Here is an 18,352-nt window from a genome sequence, read left to right as displayed (position 1 = left end):
CCTTTAGATGCGCAGCATTTCTCCATGCTCTCTTATTAAAGCATTAAAATTGCAGCTCTTCAATTTTAACCCATAAGTAAAACTATATTTTTTTTTTTACAAATGTGACAGTTGAAGCTCCTTTGTTTGTTTATGTTATAATGTAATCAATGACGTTTTGTCATCATCAAGGTCAACACTCACTCCGAGGCTTTTCTTCCATCAGAGAACTATGATAGGTTATATAACAAAACTAAAACATGATAAATGACACATATAAGGAACGTTATTTCCTAGTAATTTCTATAGTAAGTTACTCAAAGTCTTATTTAGATAAAAAAGATTAAGTCATTTTGCTAAATGAATACTTTCTTTTTTTGCATTAAGTAGTAATTGCATCGTTAGCTAATTAGCGTTAATAACGTTTTGGCACAACATACCAATACCATTAAGAGCAATTCGACATTTATATGGATATAACTGGCTTTTCTTTTCATTTCAGTGCAATCCATTAAAATAAACCTGGAGCAAATATGTTGTTTTTATTTATGTAGAGTATAATCACCATCTAGTTCTTTAGGTTTGAACAATCCATGCAGCCGTGAAAAACAAACAAAAACATTATTGTGTTTTCTCATGCAACGCCGCCATAATCTGTAAAACCTTTTCACACTGCATCTTAACTTAAAAGCTGAAAAAAAAGATGAGTTAGATAATTATCTAAAAATAACTTTCTGTACTAGAAAGGAAAAATGAAAAATAATGACTAAATAAAACTGTTCTTTTAGATGTTTTAAATAATAGAATTTAAATGACAACGAGACAATAAATGTCTGTACTAGGAAGATAATATAAAAAAGATATCTAAATAAAATTGACATGTTAGCTTTAATTTTATCTTGTCCGTTAATAATAAAAGTACAAGCTTTAAAAGAACCAATGAATTATATATAACATATAACATATTCCTGTTTCTAAATATAAAAGTTAAAAGCTTAAATCCAAGTGGAATTTAAGAATAGATTTTTCTTCTTCATTAATGAGATCTAATCATTTTGGGTGTTTAATATTTTTTATCTCTATATTTATAACTATAATTTGAAAATCACTGATTTTGAACACGTGGAAATAGAAACATAGATATCTGTTTTCACCCTCTCTGTAATTGCAGTTATCCGTTGTTTGAACTTTCTGAGTTAGAATTATTTCTTAGCAAATGTTGAAATCTTATTCTAAGACAGTACAAATGACATTTGAGTTTACATCTTACAGATGATGGAAGACTGTATAGATAGTTTTAAATATTTTCGAACTGATATGACAGTTGCAATTTCATTCAAATTCGAATTTTACAATGAAAACAATATCTGCTTTGTTCTCGGTAAAGTATATTAGGCTTAAGGCATGCAAACAATACTTGTAAGATGTCTCGGATATCGATTTATACTGAATTTCCGTCGCACAACAAATTCCTATTAATTCCACGAGATAAATCATCAAAGTATTTACATGATGACGACGATTTTTTTAACGACCTTGACTTCACATGAGAGCCTTGAACGGTCGGGTAAATCATATGCCTTTAACTAAATACCATGTGAAGATATTTGGCGAACTTTGTTCTTTGAAATAAAAGGCAGTAACCTTTTTTTTTTTTTTTTACTAAAAACGAGCTAAAAAATACAGCAAAAAATGAATTTCGTAGATTCTGCGCCTTGAACTAGACAAGTTGTGTTTGAGCTTTTGATTTTGCCATTTTATTAGGAATTTTCCGTTTAGAATTTTCCTCGGGCTTCGGTATTTTTGTGATTTTACTCTTTTTCGTATATTTTCAACAGACGGAAATTTCAAAACAAAGATATGAAAAAAAGTATTACCACTGCCTTTATAAACAAAGTGGTGCGCATTGGGGTTTGTTCCGTGCAACAAAGTAGTAAGAGACATGCTGTGTTTGGTTACTTCTTTGTACGCATGTGCAGCTCCAATGATCCCTTGCTTTCCTAACTGTGCTATACACGACTTTGTATTTCCATACTCATCATAACATGTCGTCATGTAACGAACGAAGAGTCGTCGTCTGATGAGGAATTTATAAACTACAAGTAAATTAACTTTACACATTAGATTATTAACATCAAATTTGTTTTACTGAAGGTTATAAATACTCCGTTGTACGGAAATAGATATTATAAAGAACATTCCGTTGAAAGCAATTAAATTACAGATATAAAGTAGAATATTATATTGCGATGTAGGCAAATTATACAATAGTAGCCATGTTGTTAGACCAAAAGGATATCTTTTAACTATCATGCATAATGCATTTTGAGTTTTTAATATCATTTGTTGATCTTTCGTTGACATACGTGTTTTTGAAAGTAATCAGTGGAACTATTTTCATTTAATGTACGTTTTTAAAAAGATTTATTTCTTCTCGTTTATTGTCTTGCATGTTTCTTCATATTTATGATATATAAAATAAACTGTATACCAAAATACATCGGAAAGGTGTAGTATTTTGAGCTTCCAATGCATTGTTTAACAAAACAATAATTTCTCCGAAAGTGAGAAATTAAGAAAATGTCTAAGAAAATGTCTAAGAAAATGTCTAAGAAATCTATCGTGTTTTTTTGGGGTGTACAAAGTCATATTAACTTACAACTGTGTTCATAAACGACTCCCTTTCTGGTAAACTTAACACCAAGTCCAAATCCTTTGCCAAATCGTTTGAATTTGTGTCTTCGACCGATTAATTTTCTTCTAAACATACGAGAGATGCAGACATTGGCTCCGCCATGAGACCTTTCACACTGTCTTAAAATCGTGTAAAATTTAGTATATTCACATCGAAGCTTGTAATCTGTTGGTTAACAAATAAAACAAATGTAACATTAATTTTCCTTCAAATTTGCCTGCCTTTCTTTGGTTAAATATTATTTTAACTGTGTTTAATTCACCAATTGTTTTATTTGATTTTGATATAATAAACTGGATGAGGGTTGACATATCATATAGAAAAAATAATAATTCATGAAAGACTTTGAAATAGATTTTAAAGTTATTTCTACAATATGAAAAATGGTTGGGTTCTTATGGGGTTACATTTCAAAATACATGTAATACTTGATATTATATTAGATGTGGTTTTATTCAAACAATCGAACACATATATTGGATATAATACGAACAAAACAACAACAAAAAAGAAGAAAAGAAAGAAGCAAATATTGAACAGCGTCGGTCCGACTGGTGGAATAGCCTCGAGGTCGCTTCTCTTGCCGTATATACACTTTTTTTAAATACATTTTTATAGTTTAATCTGATAATATATATTTTAAGATAAATATTTAAGTTGTAAATAACGCAAAGAAAACAAAATACTTACAATAACTGTGATAAAGAATTCCACGTCCAACTAAACTCACACCTAGTTTACGGAAACGTTTAAATATCGGACTAACAACGATCTTTGACGAAGTATGTCCTGAAGCATCGTGTTGATGTCCTGGAATAAGAAAACAATAATTATTCTAACGTATACAGCATCGCAAAAGTAAATTACTCCGAATAAGCTATTATCTTAATAAGATAAATATGATAGGACTGGATACTATAATTGTTACTCGTTCTCCCAATACGAAAAGAGACAGAGGATATCAAGGGTCATTCAAAACTCACAACACAAGGAGAAACCAGTATCTACATGGAAAAACAAAAGAAAACAGGAACAAAGAAATCATGTACGCAAACATTAAAACAAAATATTTAAAGACCGGCCATCATTAGCTCCACGAAATTTCTGAGAGTTACCATAGCTGCTCTGAAAGGTACAGACCTAATGTACTTCAATGGCTGGTGAGGGATTGAAATCTAGCCTGATAAAGCACAAATAGGAGATTATGTAATCCAGATATAAACATACTGGCACGAATGCCCTGCCTGTTATCATATAACAATGATATTTTTAATGCAGTGTTAATTTTCAATTACAGGCTATTGCAGTGAAAACATTTTCCTAGTTTTCTAGTTGAAGTATTATTTTTTTTTATAGTAGATTCAATCAGTATTTATATAAAGAATATTATATTTGTTAACAACATCAATAAAAAAAAACAATTTAAGAAGATCCACTGAAGTTATATTTTTGTTTTATCTTAGCTTTGTAACCTCAGTTCTTGAATCGAATGTATCTATTGACAGTGTACACAGAAAACCGTTTTAGCGCACGGGAATGATTTTTTTTCTGTGTCAGATAATTGATATTTTCCTATATATTTGACCGATAGCACTCACGTATACCATACACGTTATACAAATCATAACTTGTTACAAAATACATAATCCTTTTTATCTGTAAACCGTAACAATTATAATTAAGCCTGATATTATTTTCGTATAAAGTCGTGTCCAGTAATTTTGTACAAAATCATGTCGTTCTATATCATCTTCATGTCCATATAATCTACTGCTTATACTGATATCATAGCATTACTAGCAATAATTAATAATGCTTACAGTAATCAGAAGGATATAGTTAGATTTCTGTCAATCCCTTCATGTTATATATGTGAACACAGCAATTTTAATTCCCTGTCGATAATATGTTTCTTTAATCCTGATTTGGCCTCAATACAAGTTTATCTATATGTAATTGTATAAGTAACACAGCTTCTCACGGATTTAATGAGCATAAATTCACAAAATCTTTATTAATGACTGTAATCTACATGTTCGTGTTTATAGTAAAACTCGTCTTATTTTGATTTTTTTTTAAATGTAAGACAATAGCCATAAGCAATGGGGCTGGAATATTTTAATACTGTAGCAATACAGATAATTGCTTATTACCTTCAGAATACAGTATAAACAAACTATGGAGTTTTCTAAAACATATATCCTTATTATGAAACATCCTCATGCATCTACTCCATTTATTATAGAAACGCCGTCTTCTGCAGGTTAGTCGATAAACTGAAAAGTAATTAAAACACTTTTTGAGATTTATCTACATGATTACAGAAAAGACAAAGAACAAGATGTTTATGAAAGCTAGTTAGAAGTGTTTACGAGGAATTAGAAAATTATGCATTTCTTTGTTAATATTGCATCCCAGTACAATGTACTGAAAATCATATAAAATGTTGAGGACTTCAAAAAAGATTTATAGCTTAAACAAGTATTTTGATTTGAGCGTTACTGTTGAGTCTTATGTAGACGAAACGCACGTCTGGCGTATCGAATTAAACGCCTGGTACCTTTGCTAACTGTGATTATTTTGTATTATTTCGGACATGAATTATCATTGAATGATTGATATGGTCATAATCATAGTTTGACTGTTGAATAAGATGTTGAATTTTTAAAACAAGAATGCTTTTCGACCTCAGGAATAGATACCTCTCTTATCTGTATATTTGCCAAACATTTAAGAATTTTTAGTTTCTCTAATCCTCCACTTCGTATTTTATTTGGCCTATTTTACATGTTTTGAATCGAGCGTCACTAATGAGTCTTTTGTAGACGAAATGCGCGTCTGGCAGGAAATATAAAATTTTAATCCTGGTATATATGATGAGTTTATTTGGTGAAGATCATTTTACATTTTTAAACTGTACCGTTATAATTCATTTAAGCTGACAATATTGGTCCATCAACTCCAACAGACATTAAAGATGATATAACTTGCTGTGTTGAAAACCCATTATAGTCCGGCCGATTGGTGCAGATATAGAACATAATTGCTCACTTGATGAGGAAAGCATGCAACTTTGCACAGTAGTTATTGGTAGTATACCCTTTGATGTTAGCTATGGACCCACTCAAAAAAATCCATTTTTTTTCCCGCCATTTTCAACATGGCGGGAAAAATGTTATAAATATCAATGTTGTCCGCAAGGTATTTTAAATAATTTCGGAAATTAAAGTAATGATCCTTAAAAAATGGTCTTCATGTTCTTGAATTTGTTATCAATTAACATTTAAGGATAAATAAAATAGTTTGATTATTTTTAGAAGGCATACATTTGCAAATATGGCTGCATATACAAAAACTGAAAGTGTAAATCCAAATTTTAATCAATATGTAAGATGTTATCGTAATTGTTCTGTAATCGCTCTCAGTTTAAATGGTTGGAATACAATAATTTAAAGTTAGTCGATTGAACATTGATATAGGTCAGTTAGATGTGGTGGCATATTAGTAACTATCTGACCTTTGAGGCAGTGCCGAGGGCACCTTGTCTAGTGTCTCGTCAATGCCACGTCTTACGTCACTTATCAGGTTTTCATCTGTCGTACCCACAATATCGTCAAATGATTCTATGTACCAGTATAGGTTTAGCTTTCTTCAGGCGGATGTAACGATTGCCATCACTTAAAATGGTTAAGGGACAACCCTTTCCTTTTCTAAATAGTTAGCAGGCATGGTTCTTAAATGAACTCCTGGTCAGCACTTTTATTAGTTTTAATGGTTATAGTCATTGCAGAGTTTGACGGAACTGTGATTATTTGTTTAATGTCTAAGTTGAAATATCACCAACACTGTTAACAGATGCCGCATGTATCACTTTGTTGTTAATGGTAAGTGTGGGAGTACTCCGATTTATAACTGCGCTCAGTGTGTCCAAAATATCTAGCCAAAGTAATAACATTGTCTTAAGAGCGCTTTGCATATATCCCATTGTATGTTTACTCTATCACTGTCGAGAGAGGTTTTCTTTATAATCTTCACAGAAATTATCTTTTCACCCAAACCTTACAGTCTCCGAATCTTCAATATCTACAAGAAATGATTTCTCATCCACTAATGTTATCGTTGCAACAGTGTCCACATTCTGGTCAGATATAATACCTCGTACTGCTAGGCTTTTTCTAAAAGTTAGTCTTGATGACAATATCGGAGGAGGACGTGGGCCTGTGTTCAGTTTATATATATTCGATAGGCATTACACTTGAATATATTTATATCTGGCGATCTACAGCGATTATATTGCTATGGGGATCTTCCACATGTACATTTTTCAGCTGAACTTCCATTGATCTGGGAATCTTCCACGATTACATTGATCAGAAGACCCAAGGTTATATTGATCGGCCAATCCACGGTTACGTTGATTATTTGAAAGCGTAACATTAGCTAGTTTTTGACAATTTGTGTGAGGTTACGCACCTCAATTTCCAAAGGACTGTTCATATTCCCTTTATCGGTCGGTGATACTGCGCCGACAGCAAAGAAGACTTGCCGAATGATGATGGGCATAATTGACACTTTTAGGTCTATATATCACCATCGGGTTGGATATTAAGGTTTTCAATTGTTTAAACGCCTTGTTGGTCGTTTCTATGTTCCTCTCTATTTTATGCCTTACATCATGTTCATCATTACATCCTCGGAAGAATGATGCGGTTCCAATCTGGTCTGAATGTCTTTCTTCCTTCAATGCTTTTTTAATGCCTTTGAATCATTATCTGTGTTTACCTTGCGAGAGTACTTTAAGGCAACATCAGCCAGACAACCAAAGAGACTACACACCGGTGCCCTGTTTTCCCATTGTCGTCTACTGGCAGTCCGTTCAAATTGGTAAATGAACGTCTCCCAAGTCATGGATACCCTTTCATTGAATATTTTCATTTTTGGGAGCTGTGGGCTTCAGCTCATGTTCCTTGCACTAGAAGTTTCTTGCCATCGTGTATATATTCTTCTCTCCACATGGGAGTCTGAAGAAAAGCTGATGCCACTCTCTTTTGTTTTCTTTTGCCTTTTCTTGTATCGGTCAGTGGAGTCCGTTTGCTGTTGTGGCAAGGCTATCTGAGCTCCTGGAGCTGATGATCTTGTCATAATTTGATTAATACAGTGGGAGGAGGAGGATTTGCCATTGACTCGACAGGGATGATACTGGTAGTAGGCACTGTAGTCAGCATTGGAGAAACTTGACAACGGGCTCTTACATAGGACTTCCGAACTAATTGTGGAAAACCCAAGGCAGAGAGTTTGTTATGTGCTTTTGGTGTACTTGCATTGTACTAGCTAAGGTCAAATTTTGGCTTAGATGATGTGTCCATTTCAGGAATTTTAATTCTTTATTTCGCTTCTACACTAATTCACTTACAAAATATGCCTTTTTTGGTAAGTACCTTGTTGTTCAAATGCACTTTTAAATTGAACTGTGCATCCTTCCTCAGGTGCTATCAGGTCGTCCATCCGTCTTACCATAGCATTGAATTTCTCATGGTTTGACCGTCAGCGACTATTCTTAGCCTTGTGGTCTTTCCTGTGTTCAGACTGGTGAAATTGCTGATATATTAATCTCATCTGTTCATTATCAATATTCATTGCCTCTTTTTGTTCAGCTTCCATCGCTATGAGACCAAAACCATATCTTATCAATTCGGGCTTTGGTCTGTTTTATATTGCAGTCAATCTCAGCTGTTCTTTGAGAATAAGATTGAGAATAAGATTTCCTATCTGCTAAAAATTCTTTGAATAGTTATTTCTGAATTGTCCTCTGTTAAAGTGTCTTCAGCTTTGGGTTTCTCCATATCCCCAAGGGATTCAGTGTCTGTCATTTCAATATTCTTGTCCTTCTTGCCCTCAATTCCTGCCATTTCACTGATTTGTGGGAATACAATTATCCAATCACAGTATTATATCTCAAATTCCAATATATTGCAAACCAAGATAGGAAATGAAAAATATCTTACGACAGATAAATCTCAAATCACAGCTTTTATGTGTGACCTAAGATAAAAAAAATATTGTAGCTTTTTAATGAGAGCTACTAATGCAGCTTTTTACGAGAGCTACTACTTTGTATATGAAATGACAAGCCATTTTGAAAATAGCCGTCATTTTGAATATCAAAGATAGATCAAAACAAAATCTTGCTAAGTACACCAAATCAATCAAATATGTTGAAATTTGGGCTTCCAGCTTCAAATCCACTGTGATTTGTGCAATACTAGAAAATACTTTAGAATGTTTGGCGGCCATTTTGAAACTAGCCGCCATATTGAAGTTTGAGGATGGGTCCATAGCTAATATTGCTCAGTACACCAAAATGTATCATCATGCAAAATTTGGTGCTTTCCTCATTATTTGAGCAATTTTTTCACCGATCGGCCGGACTATTAGTAGTCAAGGGCAGCATTTTGCTCTTTGACACATTCCGATTCATTGTAATGTGAATTTTTTTTGGATATAGCAGCCTGACCTAAGTAAACGTCCAACACAGATATGCAACATAAACAAACAAAATAAACCCAACAAAAGAGATATTGATTGTAAATTTAAAAAGACTCCGACAAAAAGTTTTTGTAGTTAAATGCAATTACAGTATATAGTATCCGGAAAAAAATCCCACAAACTTCGAAAAATTGTTATACAACGATTAACAAAATATAAACAATACTGTATAAATCTTTTTCGTCCGAATTGGACATCTGGACTGTCCTGCATCAGGAACGAACAAAGAAAAACAGTTAGAGCCCGATTGCGAAGTTTTTTCAAGAGTCATATACTACCTAAAGTAACATTATAGACACAACGATAATCGCAGGCAAGTAAATAATAGATCCACACATTAAGCACCGAAAATCTATAAATGAAGACCATCTTATTTGATCTGTTTTTTTTTTTTTTTTTTTTTTTTGTTAAAAATTAATTTATTATTGATTATTTATTTATTTGATCTTTTCACTTTCCGATGAATGGAGCTCGACGACCTTGCATGTCTGTGTTTATATTTAAAATATAATAGAAATTCAAACACTCACACACTACACACATTTAGATAAGAAATAACTAGTTACCATGCCCGTCGTAGGAAAATCTTCTATGTGTTACTTTAATCAACTTTCTATGATGACCATGGTGTTTTCTCTGTATGGAAGCATGGGCTAGTATCCCTTGCTTTTGTAATTGAGTTACACAAACATCAGGATGTTTATACTTATGTATGCATGTGGTCATATAACGTACGAAACGTCTTCGTCGTATCAGAAATTTGAAGACTGAAATGAAAGAATTGCTAATTTAAACTATATATACAGAATGTTTTTCACCTCCACTGTTGACCCGATGGATTACAACTGTCGCTGGTTCAGAGTAATTAATATTTATATATAGTATATAGTTGTTGCAAAGGAATGGCGAAAAATATCAAAGGGATAGTCAAACTTATAGATCAAAATCAAACCGACAACGCCATGGCGAAAAAAGAAAAAAGTTAAACAGACAAATAATAACACACAAGACACAAGACACAACATAGAAAACTAAAGACTTAGCAACACGAACCAAACCAATTGATAATGTTAACAAGTAAATGTTCAAATAACATTTCAAGTCCTAGTTTTAATTTTTTTTATAACTTTTCTGTACATAATAAGAAAAGGTTATTCTCGTGGGATTTTGTCTGATGCTTGGTCCGTTGCTGTGTGTGTTACATTGTAGTGTTGTGTCGTTGTTCTTCTTGTATATTTAATGCGTTTCCCTCAGTTTTAGTTTGTTACCCCGATTTTAATTTTTGTCCATGGATTTATGATTTATGATTTATTGAACAGCGATATACGATATATTTTGGCTTTAACATTGATTCACTGATAGGGTCTTTGCATCGGAACTAAACACATTTATTTCTAAAAAAAAACAGTTGTTGGCATGACACGGGTTATGTTCTTCTCATATATTTTATGATAGTATGATACTAAACCCCTAACGGGAGGGATTGTACCTGATATTCATATGATGAAGACATAATCTTTCAATCAGTTTAATTGAGGTTTGTAGCTGGCATGTCAGTTAACTGCTAGTAGTCTGTTGTTATTTATGTATTATTGTCATTTTATTTATTTTCTTTTGTTACATCTTTTGACATCGGACTCGGACTTCTCTTGAACTGAATTTTAATGTGCGTATTGTTATTCTTTTACTTTTCTACATTGGCTAGAGGTATAGGGGGAGGGTTGAGATCTCATAAACATGTTTAACCCCGCCGCAATTTTGCGCCTGTCCCAAGCCAGGAGCCTCTGGCCTTTGTTAGTCTTGTATGATTTTAAATTTTAGTTTCTTGTGTATAATTCGGAGTTTAGTATGACGTCTATTATCACTGTACTATGTACAACAGTTGTTGGCATGACACGGGTTATGTTCTTCTCATATATTTTATGATAGTATGATACTAAACCCCTAACGGAAGGGATTGTACCTGATATTCATATGATGAAGACATAATCTTTCAATCAGTTTAATTGAGGTTTGTAGCTGGCATGTCAGTTAACTGCTAGTAGTCTGTTGTTATTTATGTATTATTGTCATTTTATTTATTTGCTTTTGTTACATCTTTTGACATCGGACTCGGACTTCTCTTGAACTGAATTTTAATGTGCGTATTGTTATTCTTTTACTTTTCTACATTGGCTAGAGGTATAGGGGGAGGGTTGAGATCTCATAAACATGTTTAACCCCGCCGCAATTTTGCGCCTGTCCCAAGCCAGGAGCCTCTGGCCTTTGTTAGTCTTGTATGATTTTAAATTTTAGTTTCTTGTGTATAATTCGGAGTTTAGTATGACGTCTATTATCACTGTACTATTATGCATATGTTAGGGGCCAGCTGAAGGACACCTACGGGTGCGGGAATTCTCGCTACATTGAAGACCCATTGGTTGCCTTCGGCTGTTGTTTGCTCTATGGTCGGGTGGTTGTCGCTTTGACATATTCACCATTTCCTTTCTCAATTTTATTTTAATGTTGCCTTTATTTAGTAAATCTTCCACTGTAATTTTATGTTGAAAACAATTTAACTTTATTTTTATATTTCCATCATTTTGTTTTTCCACACAGTTTATGTTTAACTTCGTGTTTTATGTCATATTGATTTGAACCCATTGACGCAATTGCGTAACTTATATTCATTGTCTTAAAATCAATTATTTATTTGCTAACAAAATACCATCCAATTATTCAGCGTTTTCCATAACAAATTAATATATCTCATAAGAGACTTCTAAGAAACATGGATTTGATGTGTGTATTGTTGCTTTTTCTAGACGTCATACAATTATTTTAATCACCGAATTCCGCCATTTGATGAAGTAAAAAGTATGCTTTGGATTTGTTTTTATGACTGGTATTGTGAGAATAATTGTATAACGTTCGAGATTACATGTTTGTTACTGTTAGTGGTGTCCCGATGTTTCTGTTTAGATGGAATATGTAATTTGTTTGTTGTTGTTCTGTGATTGTATTATATGTGTGTGCCTTTCTCTGTGATAATTGTTCTTGTGTGTGTTTATGCTGTATTTCCGTCATGTAGTGTTGCCATTTTATCGATATTTTATTTAACATTGTCATAAAAGCGGGAGATTTGCCTAGCCATAAAACCAGATGCAACCAACCATTTTTTCAATAAAGGTTCTGTACAAAGTCAATAATATGGAGAATATTTCATTTCTATGTATGTTGGCGTTTGTTTTTGTTGCACTTCAGTGTTCATGTTGTTCCTTTGTTTCCTCTTATAGTTGATATGTTCCGGTTTGGTTTTGTAACCCAGATTTGTTCTCTTTTGATCGATTTATGACTTTTAACACCCACCAGTATACTACTGTTGCCTTTATTCAAATAGATAAAGTCAATCGTATTTTGCCAACAGATTTGTTTTCATTTACTTTATATTTTCACAAGAGTCCAAGTATCCATACAATTTAGTTATGTCTTAATTCTGTTATTAGTTTAAGTGAGACCTGAAGCAATCAAAGTTTTTGACATTTTCGTTTATTGACACATATCATTTCGAATTCATAGTCGATGTCGAATAAAACCTTCAAGTATAAATAAGTTACTCACAATGTTTTCTGTAAACTATTCCTCTCCTGACAAATTTTATCCCAAGGCCATACCCACGGCCAAACTTTTTGAACCGGTGTCGTCTACCTATAAGGTGTTTTTTGTACAGTTGTGGAAGGCAGCTACGTACGCCACCATTTGCCCTAGTACATAACTGAAGTGTTCTGTAAAATGATGTGTATTCAACACGTATTTTGTAAACTGTAAAAAATAGAAACAGTCATTTATAAAAAAGCAAAGTAACTGTGTGAACGTGAAAACATTTATTTTATAGATATCATATACAAGGAACGATATACAGGAAATTTACAACACTGATAGATCATTGTTTTTTAAATTCACAACATATTTTGTCTCTTCAATATTAGTTGGACACAACCACAAAAAAAAACACACTTTGAATATCCTGACAATCTGTCAAAAAGTGTTCAGCTTAAAATATATAAGAAAGGTTTGACTTACAGTATCTATGGTAAAGAATTCCTTGTCCCACTAGACGAACTCCTAGTTTTCTGTAGAGTCGGAATATACGTTTGTTTACTCTAATATCATGTACATACCCATACCTGGAAGGGCTTCGGTGTGAAACAAGGTGTTGTGACGTAACTAAAACAATAAAAATATATATTACAGTATCAGAATAGATATGGTTCAATAAGTTTTACATGACTTTTATAAACTTAAACTGGATAAATGGGATATCCCTAACTCTATGCGCCCGGAAAATTCCTAATAATTCTAAAAATTGTCAATATTTCGAAATAGTTGTCGGTTTCAGATGTTGTTCTTGTAAAAATGGTTGCTGAGCGCGAAGTTGCTTATAGTGATTTAATATCACAATTTAATATCTCACGGTTGAAGTTAGTAAGAAGGGGCTTGACATTATTAAATGGATACTTGACTTTATAAAGCTAACGTTATTGCATGATGGGTAAACACTCGATAAAAGAATTGTATGATAATGCGAAAATTGCAAAAGTGGTTCATGATACTATCTATATTCCTTCAGTGGCACTTAATATCACTGCTGTTTAAGATGGGATTTGTGTTTTTTAAGTCTAGATTTGTTTGCAGTGTTTTGTAGAATTATATATGTTTGTCTTTCGTATTATTTCGTTTTGCCAATATAGTTACGTCATATACTTATCGGATTGATGGTTGCTTTGACGATGGGTACGAAAATAACATACTTTTTGAGTACTTGAAATGTACTGTTAATCCTAGAAATGAACGTGTCATAAATGAATTCATGGTTTATGTTTTATAAAAAAGAAGTTTGTTGAAAAAGATAGTCATCGTTTAAGCGAAATGTATGAGTATACTAATTGTCGTCTGAACATACCCCTTGGAAACATATGTTTGCCTCTCCATGGAACAGCATGCTTCAATATCCTTTGTTTTTGCAGCTGAATTAAACAAACATCAGTATGATGATAGATGTGGAGGCAAGTAGTCATATAACGAATAAATCGCTTTCGACGTATCAGGAACTTATAAACTGAAAATAAAAGATCATGCTTGATAGGTATAGTTATTTTTAAAGTAATAGTGTATGTCAACGATTGCCCACTAAGTTGTATTCTATTTGATAAACAAAAGGTCGTTAATTTAAATACTTTACTTTATTTTGTCCTTCTGTTCCTGCTATTTTATAAATTATTAATTTTCCTTATTGAAATGAAGAACAGGACGTGTCGAAACCTTTTTTGTGATCTTCATATTTTACCTCAACTTAATTTGTTGGTTCCTTTTACAACACATTTATATTCACAATAAACACTCATTGGGATGTCTTCAAACTCAATTCTATATAGGAAAAGTTTTACCAAGTACTGCACAGACAAGAAGAACAAACAAAGAACGACAACGTTATTTTGAACTCATTAAATGGCTTTGAGAAAACTGTGGTAAAATTCAACCTCTTACAAATATAATATTGATGAAAACTAAAACCAAAGCGAAATGATAATCTGTATTTACGTCAGATACCATCAAGCATTCTCCCGAAACTGGTACAATATTGAAGAGTAACAATTTATTGCATGATTCAATGATTGAAAAAAGCATAGTTTGTTTGTCTATTTCAAGCACATTAATTTATTACTATTCTCCCGAAACTGGTACAATATTGAAGAGTAACAATTTATTGCATTATTCAATGATTAAAAAAAGCATAGTTTGTTTATCTATTTTTAAATGTTCTGTATACTTGTTTTCAATATAATTTTATAATTTCCGGGGGACGCTGATGAAGTGAAACACAACCATGACAAATGAAATTTTCAACACTATGGTGCTCCAAATTCTACTTTTATCTTAACATAAATTGTTTTAAATGTTGAACCTTACAAACAATCAGTGATAACTACAAGTTTAAACGTTTTTGTTACGCAAAACTTACAATGTTCTTTATAAACTACCCCTTTCCGTACAAACTTTATTCCGAGTCCATAACCTTGACCATATTTTCTGAACCGGTGGTGTTTACCAATCAATGATTTCTTGAAGAGGATTGGAAGACAAGCACCGACTCCATCGTGTGTTCTTCTCATACATGACAAGAGAGTTTTATAAACTATAGTGTAGTCCACACGTATTCTGTAAACTTGCAAAACATAAATGGTATACAAAGATAAAGAATTTGTTTTGTCATTACCAAACATACACATATAAACATTAGTTAGTTGATTCCGTGAATCACTGTACATTTTCCAACAATGTGATTACAAGAATTAATGTGAATGAATCCCTATTTGCTCTTTCATTTGATTATTTCCTGACAACCAGTTGAATGAAAGAAAAGCGGATATTTATCATTTAATACAAATGTTTAAAACCTTTGTCTTTATCTTAAAATTTGGGATTAATTATAATATTCATTAATCAAAATCAGAAACACTACTGATGAGACCTTACTACATCACAAATCTTGTTTTTATGTTAACTCTGATCTATAATGAAAAACTGCTAAAGAAAAATATAATGTATACTCAAGGTGGGCATGTACATGTTTAATCTTATTATTGTCTCATTTTGGTATACGTTAGTTTGTAAAGTAGAGTTTCTTACAATATCCTTTAAAAAGAATGCCTTGTCCAACTAATCGAGCACCAAGCTTCCGGTATCGTCTAAAAATCTGCCTGTCGACTTTAATATCATGGATATGTCCAACACCTGAACTGTGATGCACAAAGTGATGTTTTGTTGAAACTAGAATATAGATAATGTTATACCATACAGCTATTGGCATGCAAAAAAAATGTTTTCCATTGTTAAATAAATGTTGTTTGCTGATGGAGTATGTTTGATTTAATTCCGAACTTTTGTTTGAATTTGTTACGGTGGATTTTACAATTTTGAACTTGAAAACATTAACAAGATACTAGATAAAACTATCATTGAATAACTAAAAGTTAATTGCCTCTGTAAACTTACAATTACGACTGATTGTTTTGTGTACTTCAAATGAATGTGCATTTCCAAGGAGTCCTTTGTTTTGTAATTTGTCTATACATCTACTGGTTCTTCCTTTACTGTTCACACATACCGTCATATACTTAATGAAAGTCTTTCTCACAACGTGATATTTTAGATCTGGATAAAGAAATGTAAATTTATAACATGCATGTAAAAATCCTACTAAAAACTGAAGCAAACATTAATTGTGTATACTGTAGAATCTGTGATATAGTTGCAACAAAAATGGTCATAATTATTTCACATCTCATAACCGCTGCTTTGCACTTATGTTATCCAAGATCGTAAGTCTTGACTTTCATCTACATTCATAATTGATCAAGCAGAACATGTGAAGACGTAAAGAAGCATACTGATTGTTGAATTAGGACAATGTTGAAATACCAAGATTTCAATGAGAGACACACATGCAGTGTCCGTATATATATTAGAATTAAAATACTTATAATATAAAAGTTAAATAAAAGTATAGATTAGACAGACATAAAAGCAATAGATATTTCAATATGTCGAAATCTTTGATGTGCTGTTGATTCAATACTCTTAGTGAAAAAAAATCTTTTTTCATAGAGGAGCAATTTTTGTGGGTATAATCATTTTCAGTTTGAAAAATGATTTATCCAAACCGATATGAACTCCTAGTTCACCAAAGCCACAAATATCCACAAAAAATAGTCTACCATGAATATCAAGGAATACTAGTATAATATTGTTTATTTGTGCATACTCACAATAGTTTTCATAGACAATTCCTTTTCTAACAAATTTTACTCCTAGACCAAACCCGCGACCATATCTTTTATATCTATGTCGTTTCCCTATCAATCCACGTCCATACAATCTAGGAAAGCAATGTTCAACTCCACCATATGTTCGAATACATTTCTTCATTGAAATATAAAGTCTTCTTTCGCTACATCGTAGTTTATAAACTGCAAACGATTATGTATAACATTTATCCATTGAATTAAAAACGATGTATTTATATCAATATGCAATAAGGTATCCGCTTCCAGTACTCGGAATTCTTAATTCCTACAAAGTCTTCATATACGAAGGACAACATGATAGTACAATTTGTCTAGTGTAGAAAAAAAACCATTACATTATTGTGTTTTGCAGTTGACTTTACAAATTATATATACATTGTCAATATTATGAAATGTGTTAAAACACTGCACACAGCGATAGTATAATGTGTTTATGGTAATAAAAAATCTTCAATTCACCACTGTAGCTTTTTACAGTTAGCAAATAAGAAAGTCATGAAATGTTTCTAAAAAATGCAGTAAAAAGAAATAAAATTACATATTTTGAAAAAAAACCTCTAAACTTTGCTTACAAACGTATAGAAAGCGGCATAACTCAATCAAAGAATTGAGTAATACAGAAATTCCCGTCATTGTTTAGACAAATGAACGATCATTAATTTGGATCTGATCATACGAATTTAACATTAGGATGTTCATAGCAATACTAACATTTTTTCTCTACTTAAAACAATCTAACAAAAAACACTATTTAAATTTTCTGCGAAAATTAATGTGTTCGTGACATTTTATTTGAGTGTGAATTCACATGACGAATGACGCCTGCAAGGAAATATACGCTTGTCCTGTCAACTCACCAGGTTTTGGTAAATGTAGAGTTCATGCAATTATGTCCGTCTCTGTGTGTAGCCTTGATTTGTCTCTTCCCAATCAATTTACAAGACTACACCAATGGTTAACTCCTGCCGACTTGTTTAAGCGTTTCAGTTTTTTCTAATATTTTTTTATGATTAAACTTTTTACTACGGTTATTAATTACGAAACAACATATCTTTTTGATGTTATTGTCAGTTTTGAAACGATGTACAGCTCAAGTTATATGTGTTTAGTAGAAACTTTAATATCACGTAAAAAGTGGAATATATCCATCAGAAATCTATAGTGTGCATGGTGATTTGCGTTCTTGTTATGGCGTCTTTTTTCATTTACATTACATCAATAAATGCAACAGTATTATACCGCTGTTCAAATCTCGTACATCGATGGAAAAAACAAAATCGGGATA

At 32.3% G+C, this 18,352-nt stretch overlaps 1 protein-coding gene across 1 annotated transcript in view; it reads right to left on the bottom strand.

The window, feature by feature from the left end:
• LOC139514316 (uncharacterized) overlaps positions 1-18,352 on the bottom strand; it is a 53,405-nt gene that overhangs the window by 3,152 nt on the left and 31,901 nt on the right. Inside the window, exons 27-39 of the mRNA XM_071303409.1 lie at positions 17,029-17,229; positions 16,256-16,414; positions 15,890-16,030; positions 15,222-15,425; positions 14,163-14,318; positions 13,283-13,426; positions 12,821-13,021; positions 9,787-9,987; positions 4,828-4,950; positions 3,365-3,484; positions 2,639-2,839; positions 1,857-2,075; positions 545-670 (exon numbers count right to left, since the gene is read on the bottom strand). Of these exons, the coding sequence (XP_071159510.1) occupies positions 545-670; positions 1,857-2,075; positions 2,639-2,839; positions 3,365-3,484; positions 4,828-4,950; positions 9,787-9,987; positions 12,821-13,021; positions 13,283-13,426; positions 14,163-14,318; positions 15,222-15,425; positions 15,890-16,030; positions 16,256-16,414; positions 17,029-17,229 (2,196 nt within the window). The remainder of the gene's footprint in view (positions 1-544; positions 671-1,856; positions 2,076-2,638; positions 2,840-3,364; positions 3,485-4,827; positions 4,951-9,786; positions 9,988-12,820; positions 13,022-13,282; positions 13,427-14,162; positions 14,319-15,221; positions 15,426-15,889; positions 16,031-16,255; positions 16,415-17,028; positions 17,230-18,352) is intronic.

This window comes from Mytilus edulis, chromosome 3 (assembly GCF_963676685.1).
Source record: "Mytilus edulis chromosome 3, xbMytEdul2.2, whole genome shotgun sequence".
Lineage (NCBI taxonomy): Eukaryota > Metazoa > Mollusca > Bivalvia > Mytilida > Mytilidae > Mytilus > Mytilus edulis.
This window is presented reverse-complemented; position numbering and strand designations above follow the sequence as displayed.